The sequence below is a fragment of the Oncorhynchus kisutch genome, linkage group LG18, assembly GCF_002021735.2.
Source record: "Oncorhynchus kisutch isolate 150728-3 linkage group LG18, Okis_V2, whole genome shotgun sequence".
Classification (NCBI taxonomy): domain Eukaryota; kingdom Metazoa; phylum Chordata; class Actinopteri; order Salmoniformes; family Salmonidae; genus Oncorhynchus; species Oncorhynchus kisutch.
Window position 1 is genome coordinate 29410353 of NC_034191.2, and position 17769 is coordinate 29428121.

Genomic DNA, 17769 nt, shown 5'->3' on the forward strand with positions numbered 1-17769 from the left:
TTTGCTGTTCCTTTTCAACAACATATTAAGATATTTCCAAATTGAAAAGAAACAAATATGAAAAGTGCATTAAGACCAAACTGTTTTGTGACTGATTCAGGATTCAGCACAACTATCTCTGACACACCATGCTTTGTGTTCTTCATTTGTTTTTTTTTATTTTTTTTATTTCACCTTTATTTAACCAGGTAGGCCAGTTGAGAACAAGTTCTCATTTACAACTGCGACCTTTGTTAGTACTCTATTTATTTACTGTTGTTAAAATATATATATTTCACTGTCAATGAGAGCATCAAAAAATCATTTAAAATTAATTTCAAAAGAGACAGTCCCTTTTTCCCATTCAGCTTTATCCCAGCTGGCTAGCATCAGCGGAGGAATCTGCTAGCAGAGCCATGAGAATGCGTCTGAGGTATGAATGGAACAATCACATTCACTATGTAGTGTGTCTGTGGGAGTAGAGGAGGCAGCCATTAAAAACAAGGAGGCAGTCGAGGCCCGTATTCATAAAGCGTCTCAGAACAGGAGTGCTGACCTAGGATCAGTTTAGTCTTATTTAGATCATAACGAAGATTGCATGGACAGAGGGACTTGATCCCAGATCAGCACTTCTATTTTGGTCTAGGATCAGTTCTAACTTTTAGATCATGAATAACAATGAGGGAGCTAGCGAGCTGAAGGAGAGTGCTCTCGACTGCCTATTTTATTTTGTACATTTCGTTTGAAATGCCATTTTTTTGTTTTATTTATTTGACACCAATTTAAACATCAACCACCCGCTTGTGCTGGCCCGACCACGGAGTCACGCCAGAGCTATCTATCCCCGTTGATCCCCGGTAAGCAAGGCCGCTGCCCTCCGGTTCACACACACACCCAACAAGGTTCGCACACTCATACTTCCATGTTAATGCACACACCTATTGAGGTTACAGAACAATTAGGCTTGCGCCTAGGGCCCCTACTCAGCGAGTATAGTGCAACAGTAGGCTGTGTAATCAGTTCCATAACAGTTGTCTGACCTAGTAACTAGGATCAGTTTTGCCTTTTATATTACCTGGACAGGGATCGGCACTCCTACGCCGAGATGCTTTGTAAATATGGGCGCTGATCTATAATTTACAACCAGGTTTACAGCATACTGATGTACTGGCTTATACCTCAATTTTGTGGTCTCCTAAACAACACTAGTCGTATCTGATGGAAGACAATGAGATACAGCAAAATTTACAAAAAAAAGAGATGTTTTATTGCATAAATGCTTTCCATTTACTTTTGTACCGATTTCAGTATTTACAGATACAATATTCAGGCTATTATTAATAATACAACTTAAATCTGGACTAAAAAGCACTTTCAATTGAGATTTTCCATTGATCTTGCTATTTAGTCCAGCACAAGGCTTAATGTGTGTCCGGGAAACTGCCCCTACATGTTTTAATGGTGTGCATGCACAGTTTACATGTGTATATGTATGTACTGTATTCCAGTGCTTAATTTGTAAATCGGGAGGTGCCGGAACAAAATGTGAGCGTGAGAGGGGGTGACCTGGGGAGTTCTGAGGTACCGGAACGCATGAGTAAAGAAATCACCTTTATAATAAAGCATTGCATGCATATCATCGCATTTGCGTAGTAGCATAGAGCAGTAGAGTAGAGGCACTTACAGAAGTTGCACACATGGGGAGTATTTTTAGGGTCCATGACTGTAGACTTTGGCAGAATATTTTTTAATACCGCACAAATGATCGAAATGGCAAGCTACTGACACTGACAAACTGAGATGAATAAAAACGACATTGTCTTGAATCCATCAATAGCCTAGGCCTAGGTGTGTAGATACATATTGTAGGCTACAGTATGAGGAAGAAATTATAGTCCTAAAAATGATTTCCAGTTTCACTGACTCACCCAATGATGCGCAGCGCGTGCCAAAAGCCTCTCTCCCTTTCGCTCTCTTTTGTAGAACATTATTTGGAAATTTATAAAATATGTTTGTAACCTACAGCATAGAGTCGTATCTTTTCTGCAGGAACCATTTGCTCCCCAACCTGTGTTTTACCTCGATTGTATTTGACATATTACGAAAGGCCTGTTTGGTCTGCGTACTGTTTTTTCACTGACATATTGGCGCGCGTTCCCGACTGTAGGCTGCTGCAGTTCCTTCAGAACCCTTCGCGCGGCTATGATTCTATAAGGAAATACACGATGATGTGCAACGGAGAGATGAGAGTTCCAGGCTCATGTCTATCAGAACTGAGAGGGAGAGAGATCATACAAAGTGAATCTCATTCCAGTTATGTGAGAGATGATGGCGCGCTTCTCACACAGCCACCGCCTGGCGTTGGGCTCAAACAAAGGTTACAATGTTGCTCAAACCATAAGAATGGTTTGAGCAACATTCCGAGAATTAACGAAGAAGCAACTCGAATGAACTTTCATTATAATTTTTACATTGTACTTCTTGTACATTTTCATGCCACAATAGGTACCAGATCCGGCCAAATAGTTTCCGGAAAAAAACAGTCCAAAATGGAGAGGTGTTCCGGCAGGATCCGGCTCAAATGAAGCACTGTGTATATCTATGTATTTTATGTAGTGTCCATACAGCACATACATGTGCAATTCAAACACCATGCTACTGAAGTGAGACTGTTAGTTTTCCAGTCTCATTCACCACCAGTTTTAATGATCAAGACATGCACTGATTCTGTGATGGCAGGTACAGCTCCATCCCCTGTAACAGTATAGAATACCCAGGCCAGAGCCTTTTATGTGGGCTAACATGTATTTATTTATTCATCAACACAAGGTTCAGACTATACCCTGGTATTACAGTGTATTGTGGGGTTAGGGCAGGGTAGTGTCCCAAATGACACACTATTCCCTCTATAGTGCACTACTTTGACTAGAGCCCCATGGACCCTGGTCAATATTAGTGCACAACATGTGTATTAGGGTGCCATTAATGAGGAGACAAGGGTGACAGCTCAAAACAGCTAAATAAGGAACAAACTCCAGTTTGACAGAATACATTATATAATGAATGAGGTGAGAATTTGCACCCAGTAAGCTTAAATTGGTGGTCTCAACAATATTAAATCCTGTGTAGCCTACTGTTGCAAGATGATATTGCACACAAATCAGTGCTTTTACTTTGACATCATAAAACAAACTTGGAAACTTCACAGAGGAGCCATCCGTCCAAACATGATGATAAAATGAATGGGGACGTTCATTGATCATACTTTAATGCAAACCTCTTCAAGGTGAAAAGAAAGGAGATTTTCTGCCATGGGCAAGACATACAGAATTCCAATAAAAGACTCCTATCTATGTCCCACAAACAGTGCAGTTAATCGAACCAACAATCATTTAGGTAGAACATTCATCATTTCATAAAACCTTCTATACAGGTAGAATAGGGAAGAATGATAATATTATTTTTCATCATTTCATGTTTTGATGATCATACATCTCAATACAAGGCATCGATTATTCACCTGACATTTCCACATACCTTTCATGTACAGTATAGCTTAATTCAACCATATCCCATTGTCTGGGCCAGTACATACAGTGCATTTGGAAAGTTTTCAGACCCCTTGACTATTTCCACATTTTGGTACATTACAGCCTTTTCCTCATCAGTTTGCACACAATACCCCATAATGACAAAGCGACAACATGTAGAATTTTTTTTGTACAAAAAAACAAAAACCAGAAATACCTTACTTACATCAGTATTCAGACCCTTTACTATGAGACTCCAAACTGAGCTCAGGTGCATCCGGTTTCCATTGATCAACCTTGAGATGTTTCTACAACTTGATTGGATTCCACCTGTGGTAAATTCAATTGATTGGACATGATTTGGAACACAAGGTCCCACAGTTAACAGTGCATGTCAGAGCAAAAACCAAGCAATGAGCTAAAAGCAATTATCTGTTGAGCGCCAAGACAGGATTGTGTCGAAGCACAGATCTGGGGAAGGGTGCCTGTTAAGGGAATTTTTATCAATGATGACTAATTATGTATACATTTCAATCAGGACTGACTAATCAGAATACTATTATGTTACTGTATATGTACTAATCAGAATACTATTATGTTACTGTATATGTATGAATTTTCTTTTTAATCCTAGTACTGAATATAATGTGTGTAAATATAATCAAGAATTAGAACAATGACTGTCTGTGCCATGGTAGAAATGAATGAACTTATAGCCAGTCTGGCTAGAAGGCTTATCTACACAAGCATGACCTTGGCGCAGTCATATATTATCTTAAATAGGGAGAGACATGTGAGAACCATACAGCCATTGTACTACAGCGGAGATGACATGGGCTAGTACTGAAACTAATGACGTCATTTTCAGTTTATAACCTGTGGTAAAATGTGTAATGGGCAGTACTCACGAGAATAAACGCAGCTGGTTGATTTCAAAGGCTGGTCTCTGTCCATTTTATACCAATAAGGGTCTTACAACCTCTTATGAATTGACAGAGTGATTAATTTTAATTGGTTATTAAAACAGAGGAATTTAATTCCTGTAACAGTGTCACAACATTTCTGTAGCATTAATGCTCCCAAGAACACAGTGGCCTCCAATCATTCTTAAATGGAAGAAGTTTCGAACCACCTAGACTCTTCCTAGAGCTGGCCACTCGGCCAAAAGGAGCAATCAGGGGAGGGCATTGGTCAGGAAGGTGACCAAGAACCTGATGGTCTCTCTGACAGAGCTCCAGAGTTCCAGCTTAGAGTTTGCCAAAAGGCACCTAAAGGACTCTCAGACAATGAGAAACAAGATTTCTCTGGTCTGATGTAATCAAAATTGAACTATTTGGCCTGAATGCCAAGTGTCACGTCTGGGTGTAACCTGGTACCATCCCTACAGTGAAGCATGGTGGTGGCAGCATCATGCTGTGGGGATGTTTTTCAGCGGCAGGGACTGGGAGACTAGTCAGGATCAAGGGAAAGATGAATCGAGCAATGCGCAGAGAGATCCTTGAAGAAAACCTGCTCCAGTGTCCTCAGGACCTCAGACTGGGGTGAAGGTTCACCTTCCAACAGGACAATGACCCTAAAACACAGCCAAGACAACGCAGGAGTGGCTTGGGGACGAGTCATTGAATGTCCTTGAGTGGCCCAGCCAGAGCCCGGACTTGAACCCGATCGAACATCTCTGGAGAGACCTGAAAATAGCTGAATGAATACTGAATACTTATGTAAATGTTTTTAATACATTTGCAAAAAAAAAAAATACATGTTTTTGCTTTGTCATTATGGGGTCGTGTGTATATTGATGAGGAAAAAACAAAACAATTTAATCAATTTTAGAATAAGTCTGTAACGTAACAAAATGTGAAAAAAGTCAAAGGGTCTGAATACTTTCCGAATGCACCTGATGCCTCCTACCTACACAAATGACTCATCATACAAATAGATTTTGCAAGACTAGCCACATCCTCTGACTCCATCTGCACCTTTGTTTAAGAAACTCAATATCTTGTCTATTTACGACATTAATGTACGCCAATTATGCACTTTCATCTTCAAATACTCATACCTCCCAGAAAGTTTACCTAAACCCTTCAATGGATTCTTCCAGGTAATTCTGAAATCCATCTATTTAACACAAGCCACTACAATAATAATAATCCACCCTCCCCACATAGTAAATTCTCTATCAGATACAGATGTACTATACTCTGGAATTCTTATCTTCACATTGCCAAAACCTCATCAACTTCAAGCGAAGACTGGGGGTCAGCCTGATGAACCAAACTATCCAATAATCCCCTCTAAATAGCCTCACTCACTCTCTTTCTTATACACACACACACACACACACACACACACACACACACACACACACACACACATTTTCTTGTATACTGAGTTGATCATGTACAGTCATAATTAATATGCTTTGTTTAACTGATTGAACAAACTTATATTTTTGTACTTATATTTGTGGTGTGGTTTTCATATAAGCCCTTTTGGCCTTCCAACCTCACCTGCACACTGTTTTTATCAATGTTTGCAGGCTGCATTTGGACCAGAGCTAGGGGAGCACACTGTGTTACAAAAAAATATCAGAATTTTTGAGCCAACCTCTAGATGGGGCTCTTACACCAGTCTGTGATTCTACTCTCTGTTCTGCTCATGGGGATAGGTGGAAATGATTGTACAGCGCAAAAGGGTGGGTGAAGGAACCCAACAACATGCACAAAGGATGGACTGTTCCTACTGAAAATACACATTTGTAACAGAAAACAACAACAACCATTTAGTGTTCTTCAGTCAGTACATCTCTATTAAGTTCTATGGCTTTGGCCAGAGGGTGAGGGGAACATAGAGAGCTTTGTGTCTGTCTGTCTATCTGCCTGCCTGCCTGTGTATTGTGATTTGGAAGGCAGCAGCCTCTGGTTTCACAGTGCTCTCTCCTTCCCTCCACCTCTAAATCTGCAGGAGTAGAGTGTACCAACAATCATGCACATACAGAGTAGAACACCGTCACCCTATACACGTAGACAACAACATGGGTTACATACATATTTACATATCGACGTAGACTTGATCACATGCAGTACTGTAGCTATTACAAGCAGTCTTCAGCAAAACTGTAGGTGGTTTATATATTACCATGAGAGTCAATACAATACAGGAGTTCAGGCATACCTACCTCAAGAGGAATTAGATCATAGGTACAGTACAGCCCAGACTTTTCACAGCTATGGTCTTTCAAACACTGTTCTGTTTAGCACTGGGAATGTACACAGATACAGTAACAGTGAGGAATTTGGGCACAGGAATACCCACTGATTTCACTCCGGAACTCTGGACAGCCTTACAGCAGACGGCACCATCATGCCTGTCGCATCCAGAGCTTCACTGTATGCTCCAGCGGTGAGCTGGCTTCCACCCGCCCTCAGGAAACTAGAATAACAGGCCAATTATTGTGTGTGTGTGTGTTTGTGTGTGTGGAAGTACATGCGTAGATGCGTGCGTAAGAGTGTATGTGCGTAGCCAGACTGCAGCGGTGTGCCCTGTAACTAATCAGGCTCTCTGCACTGCAGGAGGCACAGCTCCATTCTCTCTCACACAGATCCAATTGAGGGTATGTCTCAATCCACAAGGATGCTGCCTTGTACAAATACACTGAGGGCATGTCTCAATCCACCATGATTCTGCCTTCTGAGGCAAGAAGTTCAAATTGAATTCCAAGGTACCTTCATATGAAGACTCTGGGTGGGGAAGAGAGGAAGAGTACTGAACTCCTGTACTTGTGTCTTTATTGCATTAGGGAACAGAGACAGCAGAGTAAGCGAAAGTCAGCCCTTGAATGTCCCTGCCAGAGTAATGGGGTTATGAGGGGTCTCGCTGGACTCCTCATGCTGGCTTCTCAGTGTCGGTGGACGTCAGACTGTCATCCACTCAGAAAAATCTGATGGTTTATCATTCAGTGTTTTCTGTTTTTTTTTGTCACCATCAGTGAGGCATTTTTGAAGTCTTTTTTTTTTTCTTTCTAAAGAAACAGGAAATGACCTCACCCACTTTCATCATGCACATGCAGGTTAGTTTTTCCCGCTCACAGTGGGCGTGGCTGGGTGTGGCTACTCCAGGCCGTTCCGCAGCATCTGATTGGCCGCGATGAGCATGACGCTGATGATGAAGGCCATGGCAAAGGCGCAGATCAGACTCTTCCTCACACACGTCTGCCGATTCTTATTTTTAGAATGGACTAATAGAAGAGAGAAAAGGGGGAAGGGAGAAAGAAAGATAAAGGTGCATAGAGGTTTATTACCAAAATCCATTTCAAGCTGGCACATCACATTCTTGCCATTTGCCGTTCTCTGTTGTAAGAAAATAAAAAAGAGAAAGCCTAATACCAAGTCATTTTCAGCGGTGTTGATGGGGAGAAATTACTATTAAACAAACTGCACCAGGCTCTCTTCTGAATCACCTGATTTAGGTGGGGCCTGATTTAGGTTGGAGAAATGAGTTATTTGTGTTGGAAAATGAATGAGGGAGGGATGGAAGAAAGGAAAGGAGGGAGTGAGTGGTAGGGAGAGTGTGATTGGCAGAAAGAATGCAGAGGTGAGATTAATCCTATGCAGCAGCTGAGGCTCTGCTCTCTGTCACATGATGTGTTTGTATCCGCAGCGCAGTGGGACCCGAGATGTAAATAGAACTGACACAAATGTATAGTACATATGGACAGATATGCACGCACACACACTTGACAGCCATGCCAACTTTAGGCCGTGATATCATTATCCGGTTCAGTCACCCACTGGCAATCAGTGACCTGGAAACAGCGGACTGGGTTATGGGGCCGTGGTAACCGTGGTAATTAGGTGGGCTGGGCCAATGACCTGCAGGTACAGAGTCCTGTGTAGCCTGCCCCCGTCTCGCTTTAAATCTCACTCTCTCACTCTCACAAGCTATTTATAACTCTGATGTCATAAAGCACTGAAATCATCACTACTGACACAAAAGTAAACTTGTGTAATCTAAATGAGCTAAAATGTATAGATTTGCACCTAATAAAGCTCCTTACAAACCATATCCAGCCCTACTATCTGTTGACACTCCTACAGCATGAGAGGCCATTTTGTTTCTGCAGCATCACACAGCCTTTCCAGTTTCACAAGGAACATTGTGTATCAGACTGCCACAGAAGGAGATTAAGAAGAGAATGAAAGGCTATAGAACCAACATCTTACTGGGGAAGGTGTGAGTAGTTATACTCAGGGGAAATGCTTAAATGTTTGTTTTGTTACTATTCATCTGAACTCTGGTCTCCTGCTCCTGACATTCAACTTTTTTATTATCTTCACTACAGACATAATAAGGTCGTTCAACCTAAACACCTTTCTCTGCTGCTGCGGTATTCAAAACTTCCTAAAAGACACATTTTTGCAGAGCCAGGCTATGCATATTTAATCACTGCTAGTCATAGCCCAGGGGACCACATGACTTCCTACACCATAAACACCTTCAATCAATAAATCAGCAGGTGGAGGCTATGACAGTAATGGATCCTGATAGCTGGAGTCAGATCCGTCCTGACAGGAGGATATTTTCTCTCTCTCCCTCTCCCTCTCCCTCTCCCTCTCCCTCTCCCTCTCCCTCTCTCTCTCTCCCTCTCCCCCTCTCTCCCTCTCTCCCTCTCTCCCTCTCTCAGAATCTACTCTACTCACTTCCTTCAAAGTCTGCCTGACAGTGTCCCGAGTTCTCGTTGAGGCTCTCCTCCTCGTTGATGATGATGTTCTCGATGTCCTTCATGGTCAGATGGTCTCTGAAGGCGTGGAACAGGATGTGTTTCAGCTCCTCAAGGGTGATGCGCTGCATGTCAAACTGTAGGGGGGAGGGAAGGGGAGGAAAGGGGAGGAAAAGAGTAGTGAGGTACTTTCCTTTGCTACATAGACACTGGGGGACTGGAATGTAGGTTCCCAAATCAATTGTACATTTGTTATTATTATTTTCAATTTTTACAAAAGGTATAAAATAGTATTGATTACTCTACTCTACAGAGATACCTTTTGTCTGATTTCTATAACTGTTTTCATACTTCAATACAGTGCCGTTTAAGATGATGGAGGATGATTATTTTTAGGAGCATGGCCTTATTTCTATTACAGCATATTGGATGACTGTCATTCATATTCCATTCCCCCAGTTCAATGTAACATCGATAGGTTTAGGCTACTACATGATACTCAGATTTCCCCTATACCCATCATGAGGTTGCTACAACCTCATAGCGAAAGACAGGCGAAAGACAGTGACATATGGACAGACAGTGACACATTCAATACCGCCTTGCACATTCTTGCCTGCATCTAGCTGATCTAGGGTAAAATCATTAGTCCAACAGTTGTTAATCCCCATTTCGTTCTGTTTGCTTCAGGTTTAAGAAACGTTTTTCAACAGAATCGGCGGAATGAACACACCCCTGATCACACGTAAACACAGTTCACTTTCATAGCAAGCACGTTGTATTCTTTCTCACATCTACACTCATTCATCCTCTCACCGTTTCTCTTCGCTTGTGGCCTTCAATGCACAATACATCTTCTGTCTGTGACCAGGCGAAAAATCTTTCCAAGCCAAACCATATCATAATCTCTGACCGCTACACACGGCCTATATCGTTGTCACTATATTAGCTAAAGTAACGTCATCGTTAACATAGCTAATAGAACTCAGGTGTTAGTAAACCCTTGTCATGACTGGCCTGTTAGGGTCAGATTACTGTGGACCACACCCCTACAAGAGACATCTCTCACACCCGCCTGAGGGAGAGAGATCCCTCTGGTGGTGTTTTTTTTATGACACCTCACGCCCATTGTAATTCCTCTCACTGTGGAGGAATGGAATGTATGATGGGCCTATGGAGATCCTACCTCAGAACAGTAAAATGCAATAAATGGACTCTGGGACAATATGTTTTGTCAGCCAAAATGGTAGTAATGACGATAGATGGAATATGAAAATTAATTTCATTTGTGTTATGTTATTGAAAGTTAAATGACGACGTTATAACAAAAACATTGTAACTTGAAGAGTTTTCATAATATGTACCTGTTTTTTGCATACTGTACTGTACGTTGTGTGGAAAACGTCCAGATCAAAGCTAAGGTTTTTGTAAAGATGAAATGTGAAGTTAGTTGTCTAAATTGGATCTGAGTAAAATCCAGACCTTGCCTTGTAACTAGTTACGCCCAGAGAACTTGCCCTAAAGGCAGAAACGCCCATTTCTGAACCGAGAATTAACATCAAGGTCTGAGTAGTCAGCAACCCCAAAACGCAACACAAGGTTGAAGAAGACAAAGGAACCTTTTAGCAATCTATGCTATGGATGAGTAGCTGTGTCTAAGAGGGTGAATTCAAGCAGGAACACCTGGTTATTCTCTCCAAGGAATCGTATGTCTACACTGCTTTCATTCCCACGCTGGAACCACCAACAGTTGAAGTTGGAAGTTTACATACACTTAGGTGGGATCATTAAAACTTGTTTTTCAACCACTCCACAAATTTCTTGTTAACAAACTATAGTTTTGGCAAGTCGGTTAGGACATCTACTTTGTCCATGATACAAGTAATTTTTCCAACAATTGTTAACAGACTATTTCACTTATAATTCACTGTATCACAATTCCAGTGGGTCAGAAGTTTACATACACTAAGTTGACTGTGCCTTTAAACAGCTTGGAAAATTCCAGAAAATTACGTTATGGCTTTAGAAGCTTCTGATAGGCTAATTGACATCATTGAGTAAATTGGAGGTGTGCCTGTGGATGTATTTCAAGGCCTACCTTCAAACTCAGTGCCTTTTTCTTGACATCATGGAAAAATCTAAAGAAATCAGCCAAAACCTCAGAAAAAAAATTGTAGACCTCCACAAGTCTAGTTAATTCTTGGGAGCAATTTCCAAACGCCTGAAGGTACCACGCTCATCTGTACAAACAATAGTACACAAGTATAAACACCATGGGACCACGCAGCCGCCATAGTGCTCAGAAAGGAGACTCCTAGAGATTAACATACGTTGGTGCGAAAAGTGCAAATCAATCCCAGAACAACAGCAAAGGACCTTGTGAAGATGCCGGAGGAAACAGGTACAAAAGTATCTATATCCACAGTAAAACGAGTCCTATATCGACATAACCTGAAAGGCCGCTCAGCAAGGAAGAAGCCACTACTCCAAAACCGCCATAAAAAAGCCAGACTACGGTTTGCAACTGCACATGGGCACAAAGATCATACTTTTTGGAGAAATGTCCTCTGGTCTGATGAAACAAAAAATATAACTGTGTGGCCATAATGACCATTTGGAGGAAAAAGAGGGAGGCTAGCAAGCTGAAGAACACCATGGCAGCATCATGTTGTGGGGGTGCTTTGCTGCAGGAGGGACTGGTGCACTTCACAAAATAGATGGTATCATGAGGCAGGAAAATGATGTGGGTATCATTTTCTCAAAACACATCTCAAACATCTCAAAACATCAGTCAGGAAGTTAAAGATTGGTCGCAAATGGGTCTTCCAAATGGACAATGACCCCAAGCATACTTCCAAAGATGTGGCAAAATAGCTTAAGGGCAACAAAGTCAAGGTATTGGAGTGGCCATCACAAAGCCCTGACCTCAATGCCATAGAAAATGTTTGGCAGAACTGAAAAAGCGTGTGTGAGCAAGACAGGCCTACAAACCTCACTCAGTTACACCAGCTCTACCAGGAGGAATGGGCCAAAATTCACCCAACTTATTGTGGGAAGCTTGTGGAAGGCTACCTGAAATTTTTGAAAAAATGTCAACAATTTAAAGGCAATGCTACCAAATACTAATTGAGTGTATGTAAACTTCTGACCCACTTGGAATGTGGTGAAAGAAATAAAAGCTTAAATAAATCATGCTCTATTATTCTGACATTTCACATTCTTAAAATAAAGTGGTGCTCCTAACTGACCTAAAACAGGGAATTTTTACTAGGATTAAATGTCAGGTATTGGAATACAGGAATTTGAGCTAATGTGCTAGTTTGCTTGATTTTTCAGAATTGTTTCTTTCAATACCTGTGTTTTTGCATGTACTTTGATCAGTTGATTAACCTTATGCCACACAAACATAAATAACATCAATTTTTCTAAACTAATCCAATCTGTTAGTAGTTGGACTTACTGCACCCGTTGCTGAGATGGCTGTTCCAGTTGATATGATTTAGGTAGTCTCAATAATCAGTCTTCCCTTCCCTGGCAATTCTGAATGCAGGATGCCGTCGCAGAATTTTGGGAAACCAATCATAGTGTTCCAATGGATAGCAACTGTCGACAAGTCCGACACCTCAGACAAGCTCATGTTTCAAACATATGAAAGCCAGTGAGGACAGTAGGAAAAATGGTTAGCTAGCCACTTAATATAACTTGTTTTCTTTAAATGTATTGGATATATTAGGAATATAATCAAATCAGCAAACAATTCGAGAGCACTTGGTGCTTAGTAACTTTGGTTAGTAGCTTTGACTGCATGCACAGTGCATTCATAGCCAACATAGCTAACCACACTACAAACATAATTTTACCAGATTCCTGTGAAGCAATTGTAATGACAGTCCACCACAACATACTGTACCTGAGCGTTTCCTGATTAGCAAGGGGTCGTCTTTGTTTAATCTAATTTCATATTAAAAACGCAGTTTGAGATCATTGAGGGGATTTCACCAGTGGTTAGAAGGGGCAATTAGGCCTCCTGGGAAAATGTTGTCCAACAGTAACCAAGAGGGGCAGGGCTTAGCGAAGGGTCAATTGTTGAATATCCTCACTCTGTCTGGATTTCAATTGGAATGACACATCACTTTGCAAGTCAGCATAATGTGACTTGCAGGCTTGATGTGGCCTGTAAACCAGGACTTTCAGATCACTGTGTTAGGGTGTAACTAGGCCCTCAAAGAAAGACCTTATGGTATATGTAATGTATTGTCATAAAGAGTTTCATTTTAAAGATAACATATTCACTTAGACACTCACTTGGTGAAGGCTAAAGTACTGAAAACCATTGAATACAACAACCATGACTTTCTCGCTAACAAATAGTAATGGGTGGTAACTATGGTAACTATAATTCCCACGAAAGACAAGGCACTCTGGGAAATATGCAAATAAGGTAGAATAAATGATCAAGTTGACAATGATGCAGTATACTGTAGCCTCTGTCCCAATATCCACACTTGAATCATACAACTTATAATGTAATCATTCAATCTTAGACTGATTCAATGTATTGGGCTTGCATTTCTAAGTGTGTGCTAGCACTGTATATAAAGTGAACCGATGACATTGCTGAAGTATTGGTAATATATTAGTATGAGGAGCATGCAACAGAAAGAGGAGTAGGACAAAGACACCTTTATAAGGAAAGTGGAGCTCCCCAACCTTTAAACCACTTGACAGAAAGAGCTTGATCATTTCAAATACTTTGTTTCACATTACCGATCAGGTATATTCACACAACATGGGCAGTGTTCCAATCCACCTGGTCCAAGATACTGCATTTGGACAACACGAGTTGTATTGCAAGTCCATTCTCTCTCTCTCTCTCTCTCTCTCTCTCTCTCTCTCTCTCTCTCTCTCTCTCTCTCTCTCTCTCTCTCTCTCTCTCTCTCTGTGTATTTATATGCTTCCTTGCAGAGTGAGTGAGCTTTGAGAGTGAGTGGTTACGAGGAAGGAAGAAGCAGAGGGGATGGAAGAAGACCGGACCCTGAGTAAATTCCTTAAAGACAGGCTCTGTAGGATGTATATGACCGGGCTAAATGCTGAACCCATTTCAATGAGTCACAGAAGTCAGACAGTCGACCATGGTGTGCTAATGACAATCCATGTCTGCTGTAGCATCCATAGTAAATCAAATGGCATCTAATTGAGATGGTGGGAGATGAGGGAGAGAGGGAAAGAGGGAGAGAAAGACAAAGAAAAAAATATATATAGAGAGAGGCAGAGACAAAGAGAGACAGAGACAGAGCAAGAGAGGGGTGGGGATGGGGTTATATGCACTATGACCAGTGAAAAGATATTAGCACTCTCTGACTGAATCCACTGTCTGAGGCAGACTAACTATGTCGATGTAGTCTGACCACTTTGCACATCAATCCACTTAAAGGCAATTTGTGACACATTAACCTGATTCCTCCTGCTGGTCTGAACACCACGGGTCCAATACAGCCAGACTAGACAGAGTGAAGTTCACCCTGTACCCCCACGCGTACTGCTTCTACCTTATGCAAGGCACAGGAAGAAGCATCAATGAAGCACCAGGATATAATAGGGAATATTCTCCCATTTTCTCACCAAACACAACTATATTTTCCATATTCTTCCGTCAAAATGTTTTCTCTACCTGTCTCCTCTTTTCCCTCCATTGCAATGTTATCTCTAACCTTCAAACTGCAGGTGTTTGAGTGAGAGCAGATATGGAAGCTGTGCATTTGAATCCCTCAGCCCCTGAGTTCTTCTGTTTCTTTAATCTGCCCTATCCCCAATGACGTGACCTACTGAATGTCTGAGATAATGTCATTGTAAGTGAGTCTCCGCAGCTAGTGGTGCTGGCGAGGCTACGTGTTTAATTGTCTTCTTGTCCCTGTGTTCTCATGTAGCAGCAATAGCTGTATCACAGTGACTGTTCTGGTACTCCCTGCATTACCCTGGTGATGGTCTCTCTCTGCTGTATATTTCTGCTGGGACACAGACACTGACAAGAATGTAAAGCAGTTACAGCTTAAATACACCTGAGGAGAGTTGGCTGCCACAACAAAGTGCATTCTCACATCACAGGCAGCAGGATAGTACGGCTTGGGACCCTAAGTAGGCCAACAGGGGTTTGGCAGTAGTTTAGTTGAGAAAACAAACAAACATTGAATCTGTCGGCTGCGTAAATGTGTATTGGCAAATCAAATCAAACTGTATTTGTCACATGCGCCGAATACAATAAGTGTAGACCTTACCGTAAAATGCTTGCTTACTTACAAGCCCTTATCCAACAATGCGGTTCAAGAAGAGTTAAGAAAATATTTACAGAATAAACTAAAGTAAAAAATAAAATGTATAAAGTAACACAATAAAATAACAATAGCAAGGCTATATACAGGATGTACTGGTACCGAGTCAGTGTGTGGGGTACAGGTTAATTGAGGTAACTTGTACATGTAGGTAGGGATGAAGTGACTATGAATAGATAATAAACAGTGAGTAGCAGCAGTGTACAAAACAAATAGGGGGGGGTTCAATATAACAGTCCGGTGGCCATTTGATTAATTGTTCAGCAGTCTTATGTCTTGGGGGTAGAAGCTGTTAAGGAGCCTTTTGGTCCCAGACTTGGTGCTCCGGTACTGCTTGCCGTGGGGTAGAAGAGACAACAGTCTATGACTTGGGTGACTGGAGTCTTTGATGATTTTATGGGCTTTCCTCTGACACTGCCTATTATATAGGTCCTGGATGGCAGGAGGCTTGGCCCCTATGATGTACTGAGCTGTACACACTACCCTCTGTAACGCCTTACGGTCAGATGCCGAGCAGTTGCCATAGCAGGCGGTGATGCAACCGGTCAACAAAGGTTGGTGGAAACTACATATAATCTTAAATAAGTTTGTCTTACATGTTAAAAGTCTAGGCAAGACTCAGCATCATAATGGGTTACACCTGAAGGTTTTAAGTAAAGTATTACCATTTAACAAGCCACTAGAAAGGCTCCCAATCCTCAGGGATCAAACTGTTTCTTATCTCATTTCCAGAACCCAATAAGCAGGGGGACACTGCATCACTGTTCCATTATCACCATGGTTACCCAACCATCTCTGCCATTATTACCACGGTTACCCAACCATCAGTTTGCCATTATCACCACGGTTACCCAAATATAGGAACCCTGTAAACTGCTAATATTCCAAAGGGTTATGACAACACCTATTACAAAAATAACATTGTTTTACAGCTCAGTAATACATTATGTTAACATGGCCGTCGGAAGTAGTAGTATTATTTTAGTATTTTATTAGGATTCCCAATTAGCCGCTGCCAAAGCAACGCCTTCTCGTCCTGGGCTCCAAACAGAAAATAAAACAACAAATGAAATACACAATATACACTACCATTCAATAGTTTGGGGTCACTAAGTAATGTCAATTATTTCAAAAGAAAAGCACATTTTTTTGTCCATTTGTGCAGTCCGGTCAACATCAGAGGAGTCTCATCCATAATATTTTAGAGAGAAATCACATGGCTGGCATGAACTTTCTTGACATATTCAGAGAGAGAGAGAAAGGGAGATCTGCACAGAGGGGAGGCCTGCGATGGCTCAACCTGGTTATTAATACATCTGGACACTTTGTAATGTGATGTAACCGACTGGATTCAAACTTGGCTCTTATGCACACCCATGAGCTTTTCTTTACAACCCTACAGGAACCTCATTTCACCCCTAGGAACAGCAAGGCTTCCTGGCATTCTGGAGTTGTTGCCCTAATAGCCCTATTATGGATCATTCTGGACCGTCAATAGTGTCCAGTGTTGTATCGGCTTGTCATCGTACACTCTGTGCCCCTGGTGGATCATGGACCCAATGTCTGTTTCACACCCTGTATGGAATCTGGCCAATGGCCCAATTAGGCGCTGTCAACACTTTTAGGGACCTACACCAGACACACACACACACTGTCAACACCCTCTGCTGTAGTCTAATGATTGGTTGAGACATAGCTGTCACAATTCATTTTCTTGTGCGCCGTTGTTGTTGTTAGCGCAAGCTAATGTTACATTTTTTTGTCCATTGATAGGTCGGTGAGCTGCGAGCAGGTGTTAAGAAGCACGGTTTGGTGGGTCATGTTTTGGAGGACGCACGACTCGACCTTTGCCCACTTCAACCAGTCAACTCTGTTTTCTTCCTCATCAATTAGCAGCTTTGTTAACAAAACAACACTGAGATCCAGGAATTTCAATTAGCCGGGCCAATAAATCTTTATGACGCATGATTAGAATTTTAAGCATGATTGGATGATTATTAGATTACCCTGAGTCTTGTTTTGAGCTCCGGAGTGGCACAGAGGTCTAAGGCACTGCAGACCCTAGTTCAATCCTGGGCTGTATCACAACCAGCCGTGATCGGGAGTCCCATAAGGTGGCACACAATTGGCCCAGCGTTGTCCGGGTTAGGGAGGGTTTGGCCGGGGTAGGCCGTCATTGTAAAATAAGAATTAGTTCTTAACTGACTTGCCT

General features: G+C 41.7%; 1 protein-coding gene across 2 annotated transcripts in view; it reads right to left on the reverse strand.

Annotated features, from left to right (window-relative positions):
• Positions 1-151: 151 nt before the first annotated feature.
• LOC109875545 (calcium-binding protein 8-like) overlaps positions 152-17769 on the reverse strand; it is a 63476-nt gene continuing 45858 nt past the window's right edge. For both annotated transcript variants that reach the window (XM_020467888.2, XM_031795764.1), the window contains exons 5-6: positions 9209-9365; positions 152-7746 (exon numbers count right to left, since the gene is read on the reverse strand). In XM_020467888.2, coding sequence (XP_020323477.1) covers positions 7619-7746; positions 9209-9365 — 285 coding nt within the window. In that variant the 3' untranslated portion in view covers positions 152-7618. The remainder of the gene's footprint in view (positions 7747-9208; positions 9366-17769) is intronic.